This window comes from Akebia trifoliata, chromosome 8 (assembly GCF_017979445.1).
Source record: "Akebia trifoliata isolate Shusen 1 chromosome 8, ASM1797944v1, whole genome shotgun sequence".
NCBI lineage: Eukaryota > Viridiplantae > Streptophyta > Magnoliopsida > Ranunculales > Lardizabalaceae > Akebia > Akebia trifoliata.
In genome coordinates, this window is record NC_141382.1 from 11,008,129 (window position 1) to 11,023,997 (window position 15,869).

General features: G+C 33.6%; 1 protein-coding gene across 1 annotated transcript; it reads right to left on the bottom strand.

The window, feature by feature from the left end:
- Window positions 1-3,723: 3,723 nt before the first annotated feature.
- Window positions 3,724-10,452, bottom strand: LOC147396082 (kinesin-like protein KIN-14I). The gene is made up of 19 exons (XM_086450488.1): window positions 10,020-10,452; window positions 9,405-9,571; window positions 9,170-9,313; window positions 8,836-9,087; window positions 8,670-8,738; window positions 8,263-8,331; window positions 7,934-8,014; window positions 7,647-7,775; window positions 7,477-7,558; window positions 7,287-7,382; window positions 7,009-7,185; window positions 6,808-6,914; window positions 6,506-6,686; window positions 6,255-6,414; window positions 5,921-6,174; window positions 5,669-5,832; window positions 5,237-5,437; window positions 4,318-4,787; window positions 3,724-4,208 (listed from the first exon to the last, which is right to left on the bottom strand). Exons 1-19 carry the CDS (start codon window positions 10,135-10,137, stop codon window positions 4,043-4,045), a joined length of 3,087 nt encoding a protein of 1,028 aa, XP_086306614.1. The 5' UTR covers window positions 10,138-10,452; the 3' UTR covers window positions 3,724-4,042.
- Window positions 10,453-15,869: the final 5,417 nt, after the last annotated feature.

Below are 15,869 nucleotides of genomic sequence, written 5' to 3' on the forward strand. Positions count from 1 at the left end.
ATGTGGGACTAATGGTCAATGGTGAATTGGTGAATCGGTGATGAAGGCCCTAAAATTATATAACAAAAGAAAAAGAATAAGATTAGAGGAGCATGTAATTTTTCGTAATGAGAATTCCTACTAGTTGCCGTGTTTGTTAGATGAAATATATTATATGAACCTAGACTTGGATTCATTAATCTAACTTTTTCATGTTTGTCTCGTTGGACTTTAAACATAAATTGAAATAGCGTGACCCAGACGGATAACTTGAAAATTAAAGAAACTAGAATCCCACGAAATACATGGGATTCCACACTTTCCCGTATTAATGCTCCTAGTGGTCAAGTCTCTCAACACCTATGCCCCTCAATGCCTCTTTTCTCTCTTTTTGTCTCACATATATACTGAATTTAGTTTCCTTATTAATCCATCCAAAATACCAATTTTAAAATTGTGATTTTTTTTTTTAAAGTCTCATTGAGCTTCCTCTTATTTTCAATTTATATAGTCAATCATAAAATCATTTTTATTTTAAAAATAGGCATTATTTATGATCTCATCTAAAGGGTTCCTCTTGTAAAAGGAAAAAAAAATACTAGTTTTTCTATTTTAAGTTTTAATTTTGTTTATTTTTAAAAGTTTAGAAATTGTTTAATCACAAAATTTTATTTTTGGTTAATTAATTTGAGTTTGAATTTTCATATTTATTTACTTGATAGCTAGAGATTTCAAAAGTAGATGTAGCTTAAAAAAGAAATTTAATGTATTTTTTTAATTATCTGAGTTTGAAAATTCACCCTCATCTTTTATGTTTTTGAAGCAAATTCCATAATAAAAAATTTATTTTGAAAGTGATTTCAGTTTTTCTTTCTTCTATTTTTGGAGTAATGTTTGCTATCTTATTCACTTTCAAAATTTAAAAACAATTCTTGATTTTTATTTTTATGAGTTTTATGTATATTTTGTACTAATTTTTATATGCTTTAACAAGAGATTTAAAAAATGAACGATTTTCTCCTAATGAATTTCAACTTCCTTTCTATTTTATTTTATAAGTGTTTTGTGTCACATTCATATTTGAATATGATTCTAATATTTATTTTCTTTTTCTTATCATTAATTATGGATCTTTGAATTATAAGAATTTTTCTATCGATCACTCCCCAACTTGAAATATCCGTGGAATTTTCATTTTCTAAAATAAATTCCAATAATCTTTTATCCTATTTATGATCTTGTTCTTACTTTTGTACTCCTTTTACTAATGTGGAGTGGTTTTCAAAAATCATAATGATAAAATATTTTTTTACTTTTACTAATAATTTAAGTTTTTATATTAAAATCTTATTTTTTGATATTTGTTTTGGAATTACAATTTAATATGAAATTCAAATTTTAAACATTTACTACATCAGTATAGATTCACACCAGTGTTAGATAAACAACAAGCACACTAAACATATTTAAGGAAAAATGTCGGACAAACAACATGAAAACTAATCAAACTTAAGATTTATCACAACAGGGTCAAGGAAAATCCAATCCAGGATATGTAAAATGATTTTTGTTATTGTCAAACAGACACACTATGGTTTTAGTGATTTGGGTATCAGAGTGTTTTTACAAGTACACCCTTGACGTTAGAGACTTGAATCCTTTACAAAAATTAAAAAGAAAAAAACTTACAATTGAGGTTATTTGTAAAAATTCTAAGACACAAAAACTCTATAATTAGGGAAAATTTAGAAAAAATAATAATTTCGGAAAAATATGGGGAGAAGTTCCCAAATGTGAAGACAATGGGTATTAAATTTTGAAAACAATGGGTATTAAATTGGAGCATCTTTGTGGATTTTCTATAATTTTTGTCTTTCACAATTGATTTTATACAATATGGGATTCTCTTAGTAGATGGTCCCCATTTAATTCTTTAAGATCTCTGGTCATATGTGTTGATGTTTTACTTCTTGTTTTCTCAGTTGGAATGGGTCCCACTATGCAGTAAGGGTTTGTCTAGGAAACACAGTGTCCAATCTATTTCTTAAGATTCCCTCTTTAAATCACAAATCCCAATGTGGGTTGGCAAAAAGAAAACAAGAATTCAGAAAAAGAGTTGCTATTGACACACCAACTTTTGTTAACGCCACACCAACTGTGTGCAATTCTTTGACTATTTACATAGGGGAATTGGTGTGGCAATAGTAGCTCGCATTCAGAAAACAAGAGTCTAGAAGTACAAAGGACAAGAAAAAATAATGTTTGTTGCCGAAGCCCAGAAGACTCTATTATTCAAAATATCTCAACAGAATTATCTTGGGTCAGGTTTGGTGACACTGAGAAAACACATAATCCTAACCGTCTAAACATGAAATCCAACGATTGAGATTTATATGTATCTTGATAATATTTCTTTCATTTTTTTTTTTTCTTAATCAAATTATGTACCTATTCTAGGGTTGCAATTTGGGTGAACTAGTATGAACTCAACCTGATTAATGGACGAGCTTGGGCCAAGTTACATAGAACATGATTGGACAATGAATCGTGATTTTATGACACCCCTTCTGACATATACCCCCTGACATGGCCATGACTAGAACCATAGATTTTTCCCTCGGGATTCACAACTATACATCCCCATAAATATGTACAATTATGTATTTTGAGAAAAAGAATCTATGATTCTAGTACATGCCACGCCAAGGGGCATATGAGGGTGTGTGTCAAAGGGGGGATCAGAAAATCATTATTCTTTGAGAATGGATTATAATAACTCAACCCAACCTTAATTCGGGTTGAGATCGGGCAACCCTAACCCAGGACTATATAATAATATATAAATATTTTTATATTAACAATACATTTTTAAAATGTGTTGTAATTATTTTTAGCTACATAAATTCCGAGTAAGGAACTTATAGAACACCCAAGGAAGTAAGTATACCTGACCATCTCATGTGGCTTAGTGTGGAAGACCATGACCCACTATTTAATGGATCTCACTCTGGAGATCAAAGGTTTCCTTGAATGAAGACAATCAGTCCCAAGGAAATATAAATTCCTAGGGAAAATATTTTTTTTTCCGGTGAGATTCAAGTTTTCGGCAACTGATTTCCGTCAATTAGTTTTTCCAGTCGAATTCAAGTTTTCGACATATGGTTCCTTTACTGGGGTATGGTATTTTTTTAAATTTGGCCTGCCCTTAAAGAAAAAGGGCGTGAGGCTTGTTGATAGAACTTCCCTAAGTGAATTTTTTTTCTCCTTAATTCTCAATGCCAAAGCCCAACCGGGCATCACCACCCCTACATCTCTATCTCTCACTCCTCCACTAGTACCATCGTCACGTTCATCTCTTTCTTGTTGAGAAAGACAAACCATCTTCAAAGATATTTCGAGGATTGGAGATTAATGACGAAGAGATGAGTTTCCCAATCGAGTGTTATGACATAAACTGGTGGAGAGATATCTCTATGGTTCCCATACACTTTCAAGATTGAAAGTGTATGGGAACCAAAAGAGTCGTGTTGGAGCGACCGCAAGATTGGACCTCATATCGCACATCTTGACGTGAAAGTGGATAGGAAACATAGATGTTTTTTCACTCATATCTCGAGGAAAGCATCTATGGTTCCCATACACTTTCACTTCAGTATGTGAGATGTGAGGTCCACTTTTGAGCTCACTTCAGCATTATTCATAAAAATAAAAATAAAATTGACTTTTTGTTTACAAAAAAATAAAGATACAGAAACCTGCAAGTCTATATAAGGAAACAGATTACAGACAATGGAGCTGCAAAGTGCAAACACACTTCTCCTTTTTTACCTTTCAATTGTTTTTTTTTTTTCTCTTTTTTTTATAAGAACACTGAGAATACATAATTTGCAAACAAAACAACACTTATATAAACAAATCGAAACCGAATAGGTGGGGAGGATACCACACCTCCTCTTGAGATTACAATTACGAGCAACTGGAATTATTGCTGCATCGAACTTTACGTGAAAATCTCTACCTCAAACAAATTCAAAAGAAAAAAAAACCTGAAAAACACCTCCTTTCACCAACCTCTAACATGGTTCTTAGAATCTTGCTTCCCATTGCCAGTTTTTCGCTTCCCATCAACAGAAACTGGTTGCCTCCCATTCCGGTGCAAAGGGATCCCATTTGATAGTTTCCGTGACGGTGACGGACCCAATGTGGGAATTGAACTCTTATGCACAGCACTGTCAAATACATTTCAAATTCATGAGTTATATTATTCAAAATGGGCAAATTAGCAAGGCCATTAATGCATTTTAACAAAAACAGATTAATGATTAAGTGATAGATTACCTTAGATCCGGGCTCCTTGCCATTTTTGAATGAGGATTCTTGATCTTTGATCCAATCACATTGGGTATACTGGTAACTTTGGGAAGATTGAGTTGCCAAAGAAAGTCTGGTTCAGAAGAATCACTAGTCGCAGCCTCGAGCTCATCTGAATCATCAGTTGTAGCAATATCAAACTGTCTTCTTTGTATATCATACTCATGGCTGTCCTTCTTGCTTGCTGTGAGCTTGTTATAAGGTTTTTCTGGGTATTCTTTAGAATTTAGGAGATATTGGGGTGATTCATCTCCATTTACTAAATCTTGTTTGACAATGACCTTGTCGACCCATTCTCCAGAAGTCAATTCTTTCTCATCGTCCTTTTGGAAATTTAGCCCAAGACTATTGACTGGAGGCCAAGGGGGCGAGCTCATTAACAGCTCTTGAAGATCGAAGCTTGGCTTCTTTGGCCTCAATGCAGAATTGTTCCAAACCTACAAAACCAAAACATAGAACTTGAGCTATAATGATTACAGTCAAATGGTGGGTGGTCCTCCCCCTAGAATGTTGAATCCATATGCATAATATCCATTTTTAACATTGTTATAATGGTACATTTGTATAATCCATATCTATTTTTCCAATCTTTTTCAAGCCCCCAAATCTAACACTAATCCCTGTGATTTTGTGTTAGATTTCGAGGCTGGAGACACACATCCCAATATATAAAAACTGACATTATATAAATAATCAACAGAATATAAACTTCTACTAAATAACTAATCAGCAGAGGAACCTCACTCAAAGCTAGAACCACAATCTACATAAATTGGCAGTGAAACTGAACGTGTATATAAATAAAAAATGATGAACAAAAACAAAAAAGTTATAATTAGGAAATCATGTATGTGTTTATCTTATTCAGAATAACTAAAAAGATTACCTCTATATTTCCGACATCCTCCATTGGTTGCCTATGGTTGCTGTGACCAATTGACATATCTCCTCCAACTTGTCTGTTAGAATGTGAATGTGATGTCACACCAGCCTTCATCCTCTGCCTTTCAGGGCTGTTGGATATGGAACGCTGAAGGTGCTCTGATCCTCCATCTTTCCTGGCTAGTGCTGCCTTAAGACTAGCAATCTGAATAGTAATTAAAAAACAAACAGAATTGACCGTTAAAAGCATTAAAGCACGAGATGATGAGATGTTTCTAACAATTTTTTTTTTTGATAGGTAAGCTGGACTTGAACCCACACCACCCTCAAAGTTGTTCTGCAATGTGCCAAACCAACTGAGTTATGGGTCTAAGCCCCCGGGATGTTTGTAACATGATAAAGCAAAATTTTTGGGGGACAAGGGCAGCATAAAAACCTGTTCTTTGAGCTCTTTCACTTCTCCACTTTCTTTATTTAATTTAGCAGCACCAAGCTCAACAGTTGCTACCCGCTCGGCAAATTTAAGAGTACTAAGCGTTTCTCCGATAGCATCCAATTCAGGGCTTATGTGTACAAACATCAGTGTCTTGGCCTGCCCACCTATATAATAATTAAAACCCAAAAAAAGGATTAGAAAAAAATCAAATTTCTTATACCCAAGAAAAATAAAACATTAAGTTGATCTTACCAAGGGAATCTTGGAGCAATTGCGTGAGTTTACTGTTCCTATAGGGGACGTGTGAATTCTTTTGGGCAAGTGCAGCAATCACATCGCCTAAGGCGGAAAGCGATTTGTTGATATGTTGCGCCTCCTTCAATCTATCTCCTGTGACCTCAGATTTGTCGACTCTCTCACTTCCTGCCAGGTCAACTAAATGCATGCATCCACGAATAACGGTACCTGATGTCAAATCTCTTCCTTGAACATGAACGGTAAGGCAACTGCAAATCAATTTCATAGAATTTAGCACTAATTTAAGGAAAATTGTTCCAAAATTAAACCTAGAGAACAATTGTCCTACCTGTGAGAGCGACTACTACGGTCATTGAGGGCAGTTGCACTAATTGCACGGTTCTTTAGTCCAATATTCATCAGTTCAATAACATCTGATGTTGATGAAACAGGTACAAGGTTTGCATCTGGTACATTGAGTCCGTTCTGAGAATTGTTGCGAATTTCTAATGTGTTTATGGGTTAAGGTACCTCAAGAAATAAGAGTGACATGGAGTAAAAGTGAAATCTATAAATAAACAAATTAATGTCATAAAGGATATCTTCTATTAAGACCATCGGTAACAAGAAGATCCCTAACTTGCTCATTATAAATCTCAATCATCTGAACGGAAACATCATAGCAAAATGTGTCCTTCCTTTGTTCTGACAGAAGAAACAAGTCGCCCAATGCCCTGTAATTTACACCTTGGCTTTGCTCTGTGACATCTTTAGGTCCAGTCTAGATAAAGAAACCACATGAATCAACAACAAGAATTTACTCCTTCAAGCAACCCAAATATCCAAAAATCGATGAACTTAACATCATCAACAATTCTGGAGTAATTGTTGGAATGTCTTACCATAGTGTAAGTTTTTCCGGATCCTGTTTGGCCATATGCAAATATACAAACATTATAACCATCAAGAACAGAACGGATTAGAGGCTGTGTATCCGAAAAGACCTCCTCTGCAATAGAAAAGAAAGCAATTGTTGCAAATTAGCAACATTATAAGAAGATAATATGAGGAAAAAAGGACCTAAATGGGGACAGCTTCCCAACCTTGAGTTGCCGATGGACCAAACACTTTATTAAAGTTGAAAGATCTGCGTCCTTCTTTTCCATATTTTGAAGGGGTGACGATAGTAATATTTCCTTCATCTATATAATCCATAGTGCTAGATCGGTTTGGTTGTCCAGGCAAAAATGGTCTTACTCGACAGTAGACCCTAATACTTCCTAATTTGATATTGAAACAAAATTTATGTTAAACACTCTTTTGAGTAATGTCATTAGATTATTGTGAAAAGTTCTTGATGGTAACACAATTACTATGCTACCTTTAAGGTCTTGCACTTGATTGTATAGCTTCCGGTTCTCCTCAAGAACTTTTTGGTACCCAGAAGCCGCATGAGCCAGACCATGAAGGTGCTTACCTATTAACGAAAGAATAATCTCAGAATGTGTGAAAAGTTGTGGCTGGTAAGGAATCTCAAACAGGAAAACTAGATAAATTCTTCAAAATCTTACCAAGTATGCCGAACTCCTCATGGCACCTCATTTGCATAAACTGCATTCCTGCTCTTGTAGTGTGAAGAGTATGTCTCAGATCCTACAAAAATTCATAATTATCAACTCCAATTAATTCATTCAGCAACTTAAGAAATTATAAAGAGAAGTATATTGCCAAAAATTAACACCTGAATATCTCTCTTTTGTTGGTCAAAGAGCGCTTGCTGCTTCAAAAGCCGCTTATTTGTTTCTTCATCATGGATAGCGTTCTCATGGAAGTATTCCAGTTTCTTGATCTGTGCATTTTTTTCTTCCATCTTCACGTAAGATAGCACATAATTACATTCAAGATCCAAAGCACGGGTTATAAGCATCAAAGGCTTGTATGCTAAAAATGACTCAATTTTCCATAGATATATTTCTCACAATTTTAACCTTCACCGACATGTTCAAGAAGTAAAGCTCAACAGTATACCTTCATTTCAGTGGAAGCAGTTCTTGGAAGAGATTTGGTGCCGTCAGATACAGCCAGATCCTTAATAGATGTTTTCATCTGCTAAATTATGAAAAATAAACAAATGAATGGATACTTGTGCCTCACCAATAGTTCTTGTACATAAGGACCATTGTTTTTAAATCTATATTGGATTAACAACCCATAAGCGTGAACCGGTAGTTGAGTTTTATCTTCCCCGGTTAGCATATTCAAGAAGCATAAAAGGAGCTATCTATAAATTATATATTACTCGGCAATACAAATTGTTATAATTAGTGTACAAGACTGAAGAAGAAGAAGAAGCTTACCGATTCATTCTGGCTTATAAGGCGACGCTCAAACTCCTCCATAACCTTACTTAGCATTGATTCGACCAGCTGTTATGAGCAGAATCATGATCCATGGCTCAGTTAGTTTACATATAGCAACTTTGGTTATGGGTTCAACTCCATCTTAGTCACCCAAAAAAAATGTTGGGCTATAAACCATCTGATGTACAGACTATTTTCACAATAGTGTGGGGTATCTTCTATGACTACCCAAATGAATACAATAAATCAGATGGTTTTTATCATTAATGAGGATGAAAGGAGCATAGATACTCCCCCTTTCATTGTCTAATCCCGATTCCTAATTTAATTATCAAACTCCACCAATATTTGGGATAAGGTTTCGATGATGATGATGAACCTCACCATCCAAAAGAAACACTTACCATTGGAACTTCTTCAGGCTTCTTGTCCGATAGAATAGTATGAACAAGCATGTTCAAGGAATGATTACTCTGCAAATTATAGATTGAGCAGTTTTTAAAAGTTATTTAACTAATTCAAATACAAAAAAGCAAGTATCTGTGTGACCTACAATAGTAGCACACCTACCATTCCATTGCGACCATTAGCAAAATCATTATTTAAGTTTTGTTCGGCATCGAGAGATTTCTCACTCATGGACATGGTCCTCGACAAGGAGTTCATGAAAGGCTCAGAAATTTTTCGTACGAAATTTTTTCCAGAGTTGCTGGGTTTCAAATTCCCACCAAATTTCCACAAACCATTTCCACCTGTTTGTTTCCACTCACTGAAGGATTTAAGTGCCAGAACACAATTCACAACCCTTGCAGATTTACCTCCCTGAAAATTAAAAGAAAATCTTTAAAAATTGAAGCATTAAAAACCCAATTTGTAAATATTTTCCCTTGAAATTGCAACACACCTGTTCTAGATCAGATGCTTCAAAGGTGGGAAGACCCATTTCTTGCATGGCTACAAGGAAATTTCTCACATTTTCGAAGTATTGATATGCCGACAAAGCCGCTCCATCAGGGATAATAATCGAATCAGCTGGACTTTCCACCACCTGAAGACAAGCATGATGAATTATAAATCACAAAATCATACCAAAATAATAACAGATTAGTTCAAGATATAATCTTTAAAATCAATCCCACCTTTGGCACGGCACCAGGTTGAACCTTGTTGAGAACATTACAAAGGATTAACCCACTTCTCAATCCAAGCCTAAATTCTTCCTCAGATGGCTCAGCTGGCAAATCTTTAGCTCCAACAACTCCAACCATTTTTCTAAGCCACCCTGCCCCCTCATACCTTCTCAAAGCTGCAAAACAATCCCAAATTTTGGCTCTATTTATTGATTTAATAATTTAAGTAAGATAAAAATCACTTTTTTTTTTCCTTCTTTCACACCATATCTTTTAATGTTAGAATTTGCCAAAACCATAGACAATGAGATCCTCAGCAAATATCAAGTTCCACAACAACTAGACATAAATTTTTCGCTCTGTTTTTCCATAAATAGATATATTATAATACATGATTCCCATCAGATCAAGAACGATCTCCATTTTTGCACCAAAAATATGTTTTTTTTAAGGCTAATGTGTTAAAAAGAAAAAAAGATTTTGTACAAATATGGCAACCTAAAAGATATCCGAAATGTCAAGAAGAATCGAATTAAAATTAAAAACAACAAAAGACATGAAATCCCTTGAAAATCAACAAATATACAAAATAAAAAGTGATTGATTGAAGAAATGATTTCGAACCTGCTTCCTCTGCCTTTCTCGAAGCTAAATCGATATCGCTCAAACGAGTTCCATGTTGTTGAAGAACATCCTCCACAACAGAAGCCACTGAAAACGATAACATCCCCTCCGTCGCCATTACAACTCCAGAAAATCAAACCTCTCGAAACCAAATCAAGTCAAACAAAATTCAAAATTCCTCCATTAAAGCTCCAATTTTTACGGAGAAAAACCAAACTTAACTCTAAATTCTCCGATCTCCTCACAATAACATAACACAAAGATTAAAAAAAAATTGCAGATTTTTCTTCTTTGGTTCTTAAAGAAAAAGAGATCAAATTTAGGGCTCAAGTTTGAGAGAGAAAGCGAAAGAGAGAGGAAGCTCTTTTGCTGTTGTTGGTGTTTTTGATTTTTTTTTTTTGGTTCTCTCTCTTCCCCCTAATCTTCTCTCAGAGCTTTCTCTTTGCTTTCTGTCGTTCTAATATCGCTCTCAAAAGTAACACCGAACCTCGCTCCGAGCCTCTAGGCTTTGAAACCATAAATCCTATTTTTATCACTTTTCCATTTCTCAAGTTGTGAAAGATGTTTTTTCCCTTTATGTCCCTGATGTTCAACAAATTTAATTAAGGTTTTCTAAATATATTTAATTTCCTAATTAAAGCCATGTTATGGTTGTTCCACGGTTCCACCATACTAAGTTGTTGTTTTAAACTCTACTAGGTTGAGTCGAGTCGACTCAATTTGTTTGGATTTTGAGGCCACTCAATCAAAAAACGTCTTGGAAATAAGTTGTTAAGTCAACTCATCCACTCAGTCGAGAGTTGAGACAATTCGAAATGTCCTAAATGGGGATTAAAAATGTGTTATAAATCAATCAGAATCGATCACATACCAAGATGCCAAAACTCTCAAGTTAGGTAAAATAAAATATTAAAAAAAAACTCTATCAAGTTATTTGATTAATATAAAATTTCTTATCGATCATGAATTGACATATGTCACCTCGAGATCCAAGTCAAGTCAAATCAAGATCTAATCGACAAGTATAAAAATTGAATAGAGTTTAGGATGGGATGACCCCTCAAGTTGGATTTGGAATTAGCGGATGGTTGGATTCAAAACTAGGAGATTTAACTCAGAATAGTCGAATTCTATGGTGGGTATGTTGGGAGCACCAATCATGAAAATGGAAATTAGGGTCATTTCCATCATTTTCAGGATAATTGTATAACGTGCGCAATCAAGGTACCATTATAGGAATCCAAAGAAAGTTTATAAAAGATGAGTATTATAACCAACGAACAAAATTTATAAATATGTATATAATTTTCTCAGTAATTAAAGAAAAATGATTAATTTGAACATCGGAGAGTCTTTTGTTATAACACATATTACATCAGATTAAGAATTACACAGATCTCGAAAAAGATTATAATTATTTTTTTTTTCATAAACAATTGCATATAATATTTTGTGGAGAGTAAGAAATTAAAAATATATTTTTCATAATTTATAAATTTAATATAATTTTATTTAAATTGTCGAATCAAATTGACTAGCACGACACTCGGTCTTGTCGAGTTTTAGAACTAACTATTAAGGTACAATATGGATCCATATGTTTGGCTAGTAAGTTGGTAACATAATAAAATCTGATGGGCTTTGTGTGCCTTGGAACTAACTTCATGGTCACATCTGAGGTTGGCTGAAATGACTGAGAGGTTGGTTCAACTAATAATGTTCTCCATTCCAATTATTTCTTTTCATTGAAAAGTTGATTAGAAGTTGAAATTTATTTGGATCATCCAATTCATTAGAAAATTTGAGCCACAAATAAATAATTAAATAAATATGAGTGGTTTTTTTTTCATATGGTTTGGTGTGTTACAAGTAAAAGTTGGTGTGCTAATAGGAGCTCTCTATTGATTTCCAATAGCACCCCCTTAAGATTATGTTTCTACACCCAAAATTGAGATTAATTAAATGTTTACCAGGAAAGGTTATCCTGTCAAATAATCATACCTAGGGGTATTTTGGGAAACTAACAAATGTGGGTTTGGTAAGTTTTTAATTAGTCCTTTAAGATTTTAGAATGAGGGGTTTGAGTAATTTAATGGAAATAGTGGGGAATGGGTTGAAATAACAAAACTTTGTAGGTTGGGAACAATTTTTAGCTTTACCAACAGTCATATTTTCAAATGTTGTCCACGTGGAAGGATATACAATCACCACGTGTCATTTCATTAGTTTACTTTACTTGGTGTCACAGTCAAACATTGTTTCTCTATCGGCACTTGCCACGTGGCTAACTTTGACAATTGAACAAATCAGATAATAAGATAGTACAATTACAATGCTTGTAGGAACATCAAAGATGATGCTCCTTGTATAATATCAGTTCTCTGGATCACTTAATCATTGTGGAGTTAGAATGTCAACAGAATCCTGGCCATCCATTCAAAAGTTAAGACTTTGATGACACACTAATAAGGTCATGTGGGCCCATCTGTGGTTGATTGATTTGAAATCTATATTGTATGGGTGAAATCTAGATTATAGAGTGTTTGTAAAGTAAGATTAGTTACAATAATGAGTAGAAAACCATGTTTCTTAATAAATCAGTAACGCTATAATTTTTACCTTTTTATGCTAAAATTTTTGCGTGTGGGCCCGTGAATCGGCCAAATTAGTTGTTCTCAACCGTCGGATTATCCGATCATTTCATCATGGGCTTTTTCAGAAATCTCAAGATGAAGCCCAAAAATAAACAATGAGGCTTATCTCTTTGAAGTGCAGGCTAACTAATGAGTGGGCCCAAGAGTCAGGATTAAGGACAAGTGCCACGTGGCATACAAAAAGTAGGATGGACCCAAGTCCCTTGATGTACAGGATCTGGTCTCAACTAACAAATCTCGCTCCAGGTTTAAAAAAGTTGCAAATTTAGAAATTATGCCGTACTTACGTGACCTTTGTCTATTTCGTTGCCCCCCTTTCATGTAACGTTAGAGTAGTCCCATGCCCTCCCCACATGAATTTGTTTATCCTATTTTATCACTTTGGTATTATAAACCTCAAAACTTCAAATTATGTGGGTCCCTAAGATAAGAGATCTAGTGGATATTAAACCTTGGGTATGTTTGATTGGTGGGAAAATCCAAGGGAAATCAATTTTTCTATAAAATATAATTTGTTGGATTTGTTGTTTTTTGATAAATTGGGGAAATGTGATTTGCCGACAATCTCCGATAAAGAAAATGTATTTTCTTTTACTTGTTTACTTGAAAATTATTTTTTGAGTCTAGCTGGAGTAACATTAAAATTGACATTGATTCTCGCATTGCTGATGTGGTGGTCCACACATAACCATGGATGATTTTCACTCGTATCTCGATAAAAAAATATTTATGGTTCCATTCATACATCCACGACAACAATGTGAGAATCGATACCAATTTTAATGTTATTCAGCATTTTTCCTTAGTACAAGAAAATTTGCGACCAACTCTTTCCTTGTGACAAGCATCGAATTTTGATAAATTATATGTTTGCAATCAAATGCTAATAGATATCAGAAGATTTGATTATGGGTAACAGAAGAATTGACTTTGGACATAGTGAAACGGAGAAGCAAGATTCGTTCAATCGTCGACCCCGAATCTCTAGAAAAAAAAACAAAAAAGACTTTGTTAGTGTTGTTGTTATTGAATCAAGTGTTGACAAATGATTTACTCTGGAGAATTATTTGCTCCAACCCTCAAACACATATAGTAGATTACTTTGCATATACAAAATGACAAACTATGCCTCTAATTTGTCCTAAATACGATAAACTAAATAGGACAAAACAATAGTTTTCGTCGTAGTACTATAAACAATACTAAGCAACTATAGGTAGAGAACTCAAATCGAACAGTCGAGTTTTAGTGGAAGTAGGTCCTAAAAGATACAATTAGCGTGTGGTCAGGGTTCGAGACCAGTACTTTATAATGTGATGTTGATTAATGAAACTTGAGCTTTAGATAATAACACCAAAACAAAAGGCAGTTTAAGTAGGCAAAACATCGTTTTCTATCTTTGGGATGGTTGTTTGAAGGCAGTTACCAACCTGTTCATGTGAGTTGGTCCCATTAGAGTTATAAAAAGTTGTAAAATAATAAGGCCTATGGTCTAAGTTACAGCGATCTTGGATTATGATGCTTCATTTCTTCAAACCCAAGTTGATGGCACTAATGGGGTTTAGGCACTCAAATGTGGACCAACTTTGATTAGAATATTACATGAACTATAGGCTAAAGTTAGAACGAAAAAATGTATAAAATCGATAGGATTTTAATAGATGAAGAAACAAAGTGGATTGTGATGATTAGAACAATGACAACAATGAAGAATGATTTATTATAAGCATAAATGCAAAAAATGACTTTTTTTTTATAAAGTGTCTCGTTGCTCTAATGAAACATGAATAAAAATATGATTTTACATTTTTGATTAATTTTTTTCATCTTAAATTTTATTTGAAAAAATATATTTTTTGTGTTTTCAAACACATTTTTATTCTTTTTTTTTTATCTCAAAAATATGTTGATGGTTAGACAAATTTTTAGCATCATAGCATGCATAATTTTATGTAGAAACATGTTTTCATATGTAGATATTTAATTAGAAAATATTCATTTACTAAATTGGTTAAAGTTTATGAATGTTGATACCAAAACCTAAGTTCAAAATCCGTCTTCATGAACACAATATATATTCAATTATGTTTTTTATAAAAAATGTTTAAAGCTTAATATATTACTTTGCAATATGCATATTTGATATGGGAAACACAGTTCACATATATGCATGAATTGAGATTTGTTGTTTCGAAAGTTATGTACTAAACTAATGAACCAATGGCATGACGCCATGTGTGTGTTAAATGAGCAAACCTGATTGGTTATTAAGAGAAAATTTGGGAGCAGTTTAAGTGCTTTATTTTTAATAACTTTTCAGGTACATATAACGTCGTGTCCTTGGCTCATCAGTTTAACACATAACTTTCAAAACAACAAATCTCTATTCTATATGCATTCTGCCAATGAAATCAAATTACCAAAAAGAATCATGTTTTTATTATATATTTTAACATATGACGTTGTTGAACCCACAACCTCAATTTTGTAATATGTAGAACAAGGAATCTAAGATAGATGGCCCCTTATATTCACTTGAAACAAAAATAATAATTTCTATTGATCCAGTTTCACCATTTTCAGTTTAAAAACTACTAGAAATCTGAATTATTATTTATAGGATTTGGTTCAAGAGTCAATAACAAAGTCAATGTGTTTTGTCTTATATGGATTAAAAATTTTAGAATAGTCTAATTTTTTATGAGGATGATTTCTATGGTGAAGAGATCATTCTCACAAAAAATCAACTCATTCCAAAATTTATAATCTGATTAAAAAATTTTTACAAATTAAACAATAAAAATATATGATCCACGATTCTTTATCTTGTAAATTGGGGTTAAATCATCCTCACAAAAAATCAGTCTATTTCGAAACTTCTAACCTATATACGACTGACAGAATGCATTGGCTATCTTAATATCCCTCATTATAATTTTTTCAATAAAAAATTTTCTTCAAAAATATTATTGTGTGTTTGCTAGCATATGGGAATTATTTATAAGAGAGAAAAAAAAATTCATGGGGAGAGAGATTTTGTCCTAGACATTTTGACCAAGAATTAAGGGTGAAATTGACATTTCACTTGCTCTGTGCCCTTCAACGTTCGAAAAGATTTAAATCTGAGGTTCGTGACCGAACCTGACAAGTTCGGGAAGTTGGTTTGAATATATTTTTCGTACTTCCAGAGTTATAA

Coding starts and splice junctions, on each gene's coding strand:
- LOC147396082 (XM_086450488.1), bottom strand. CDS start 10,137: ATGGCGACGGAGGGGATGTTATCGTTTTCAGTGGCTTCTGTTGTGGAG. Junction 6,687..6,807: donor CCGGAAAAACTTACACTATG/GTAAGACATTCC, acceptor TTCTTTATCTAG/ACTGGACCTAAAGATGTCAC. Junction 5,438..5,668: donor TGAAAGAGCTCAAAGAACAG/GTTTTTATGCTG, acceptor ATTACTATTCAG/ATTGCTAGTCTTAAGGCAGC.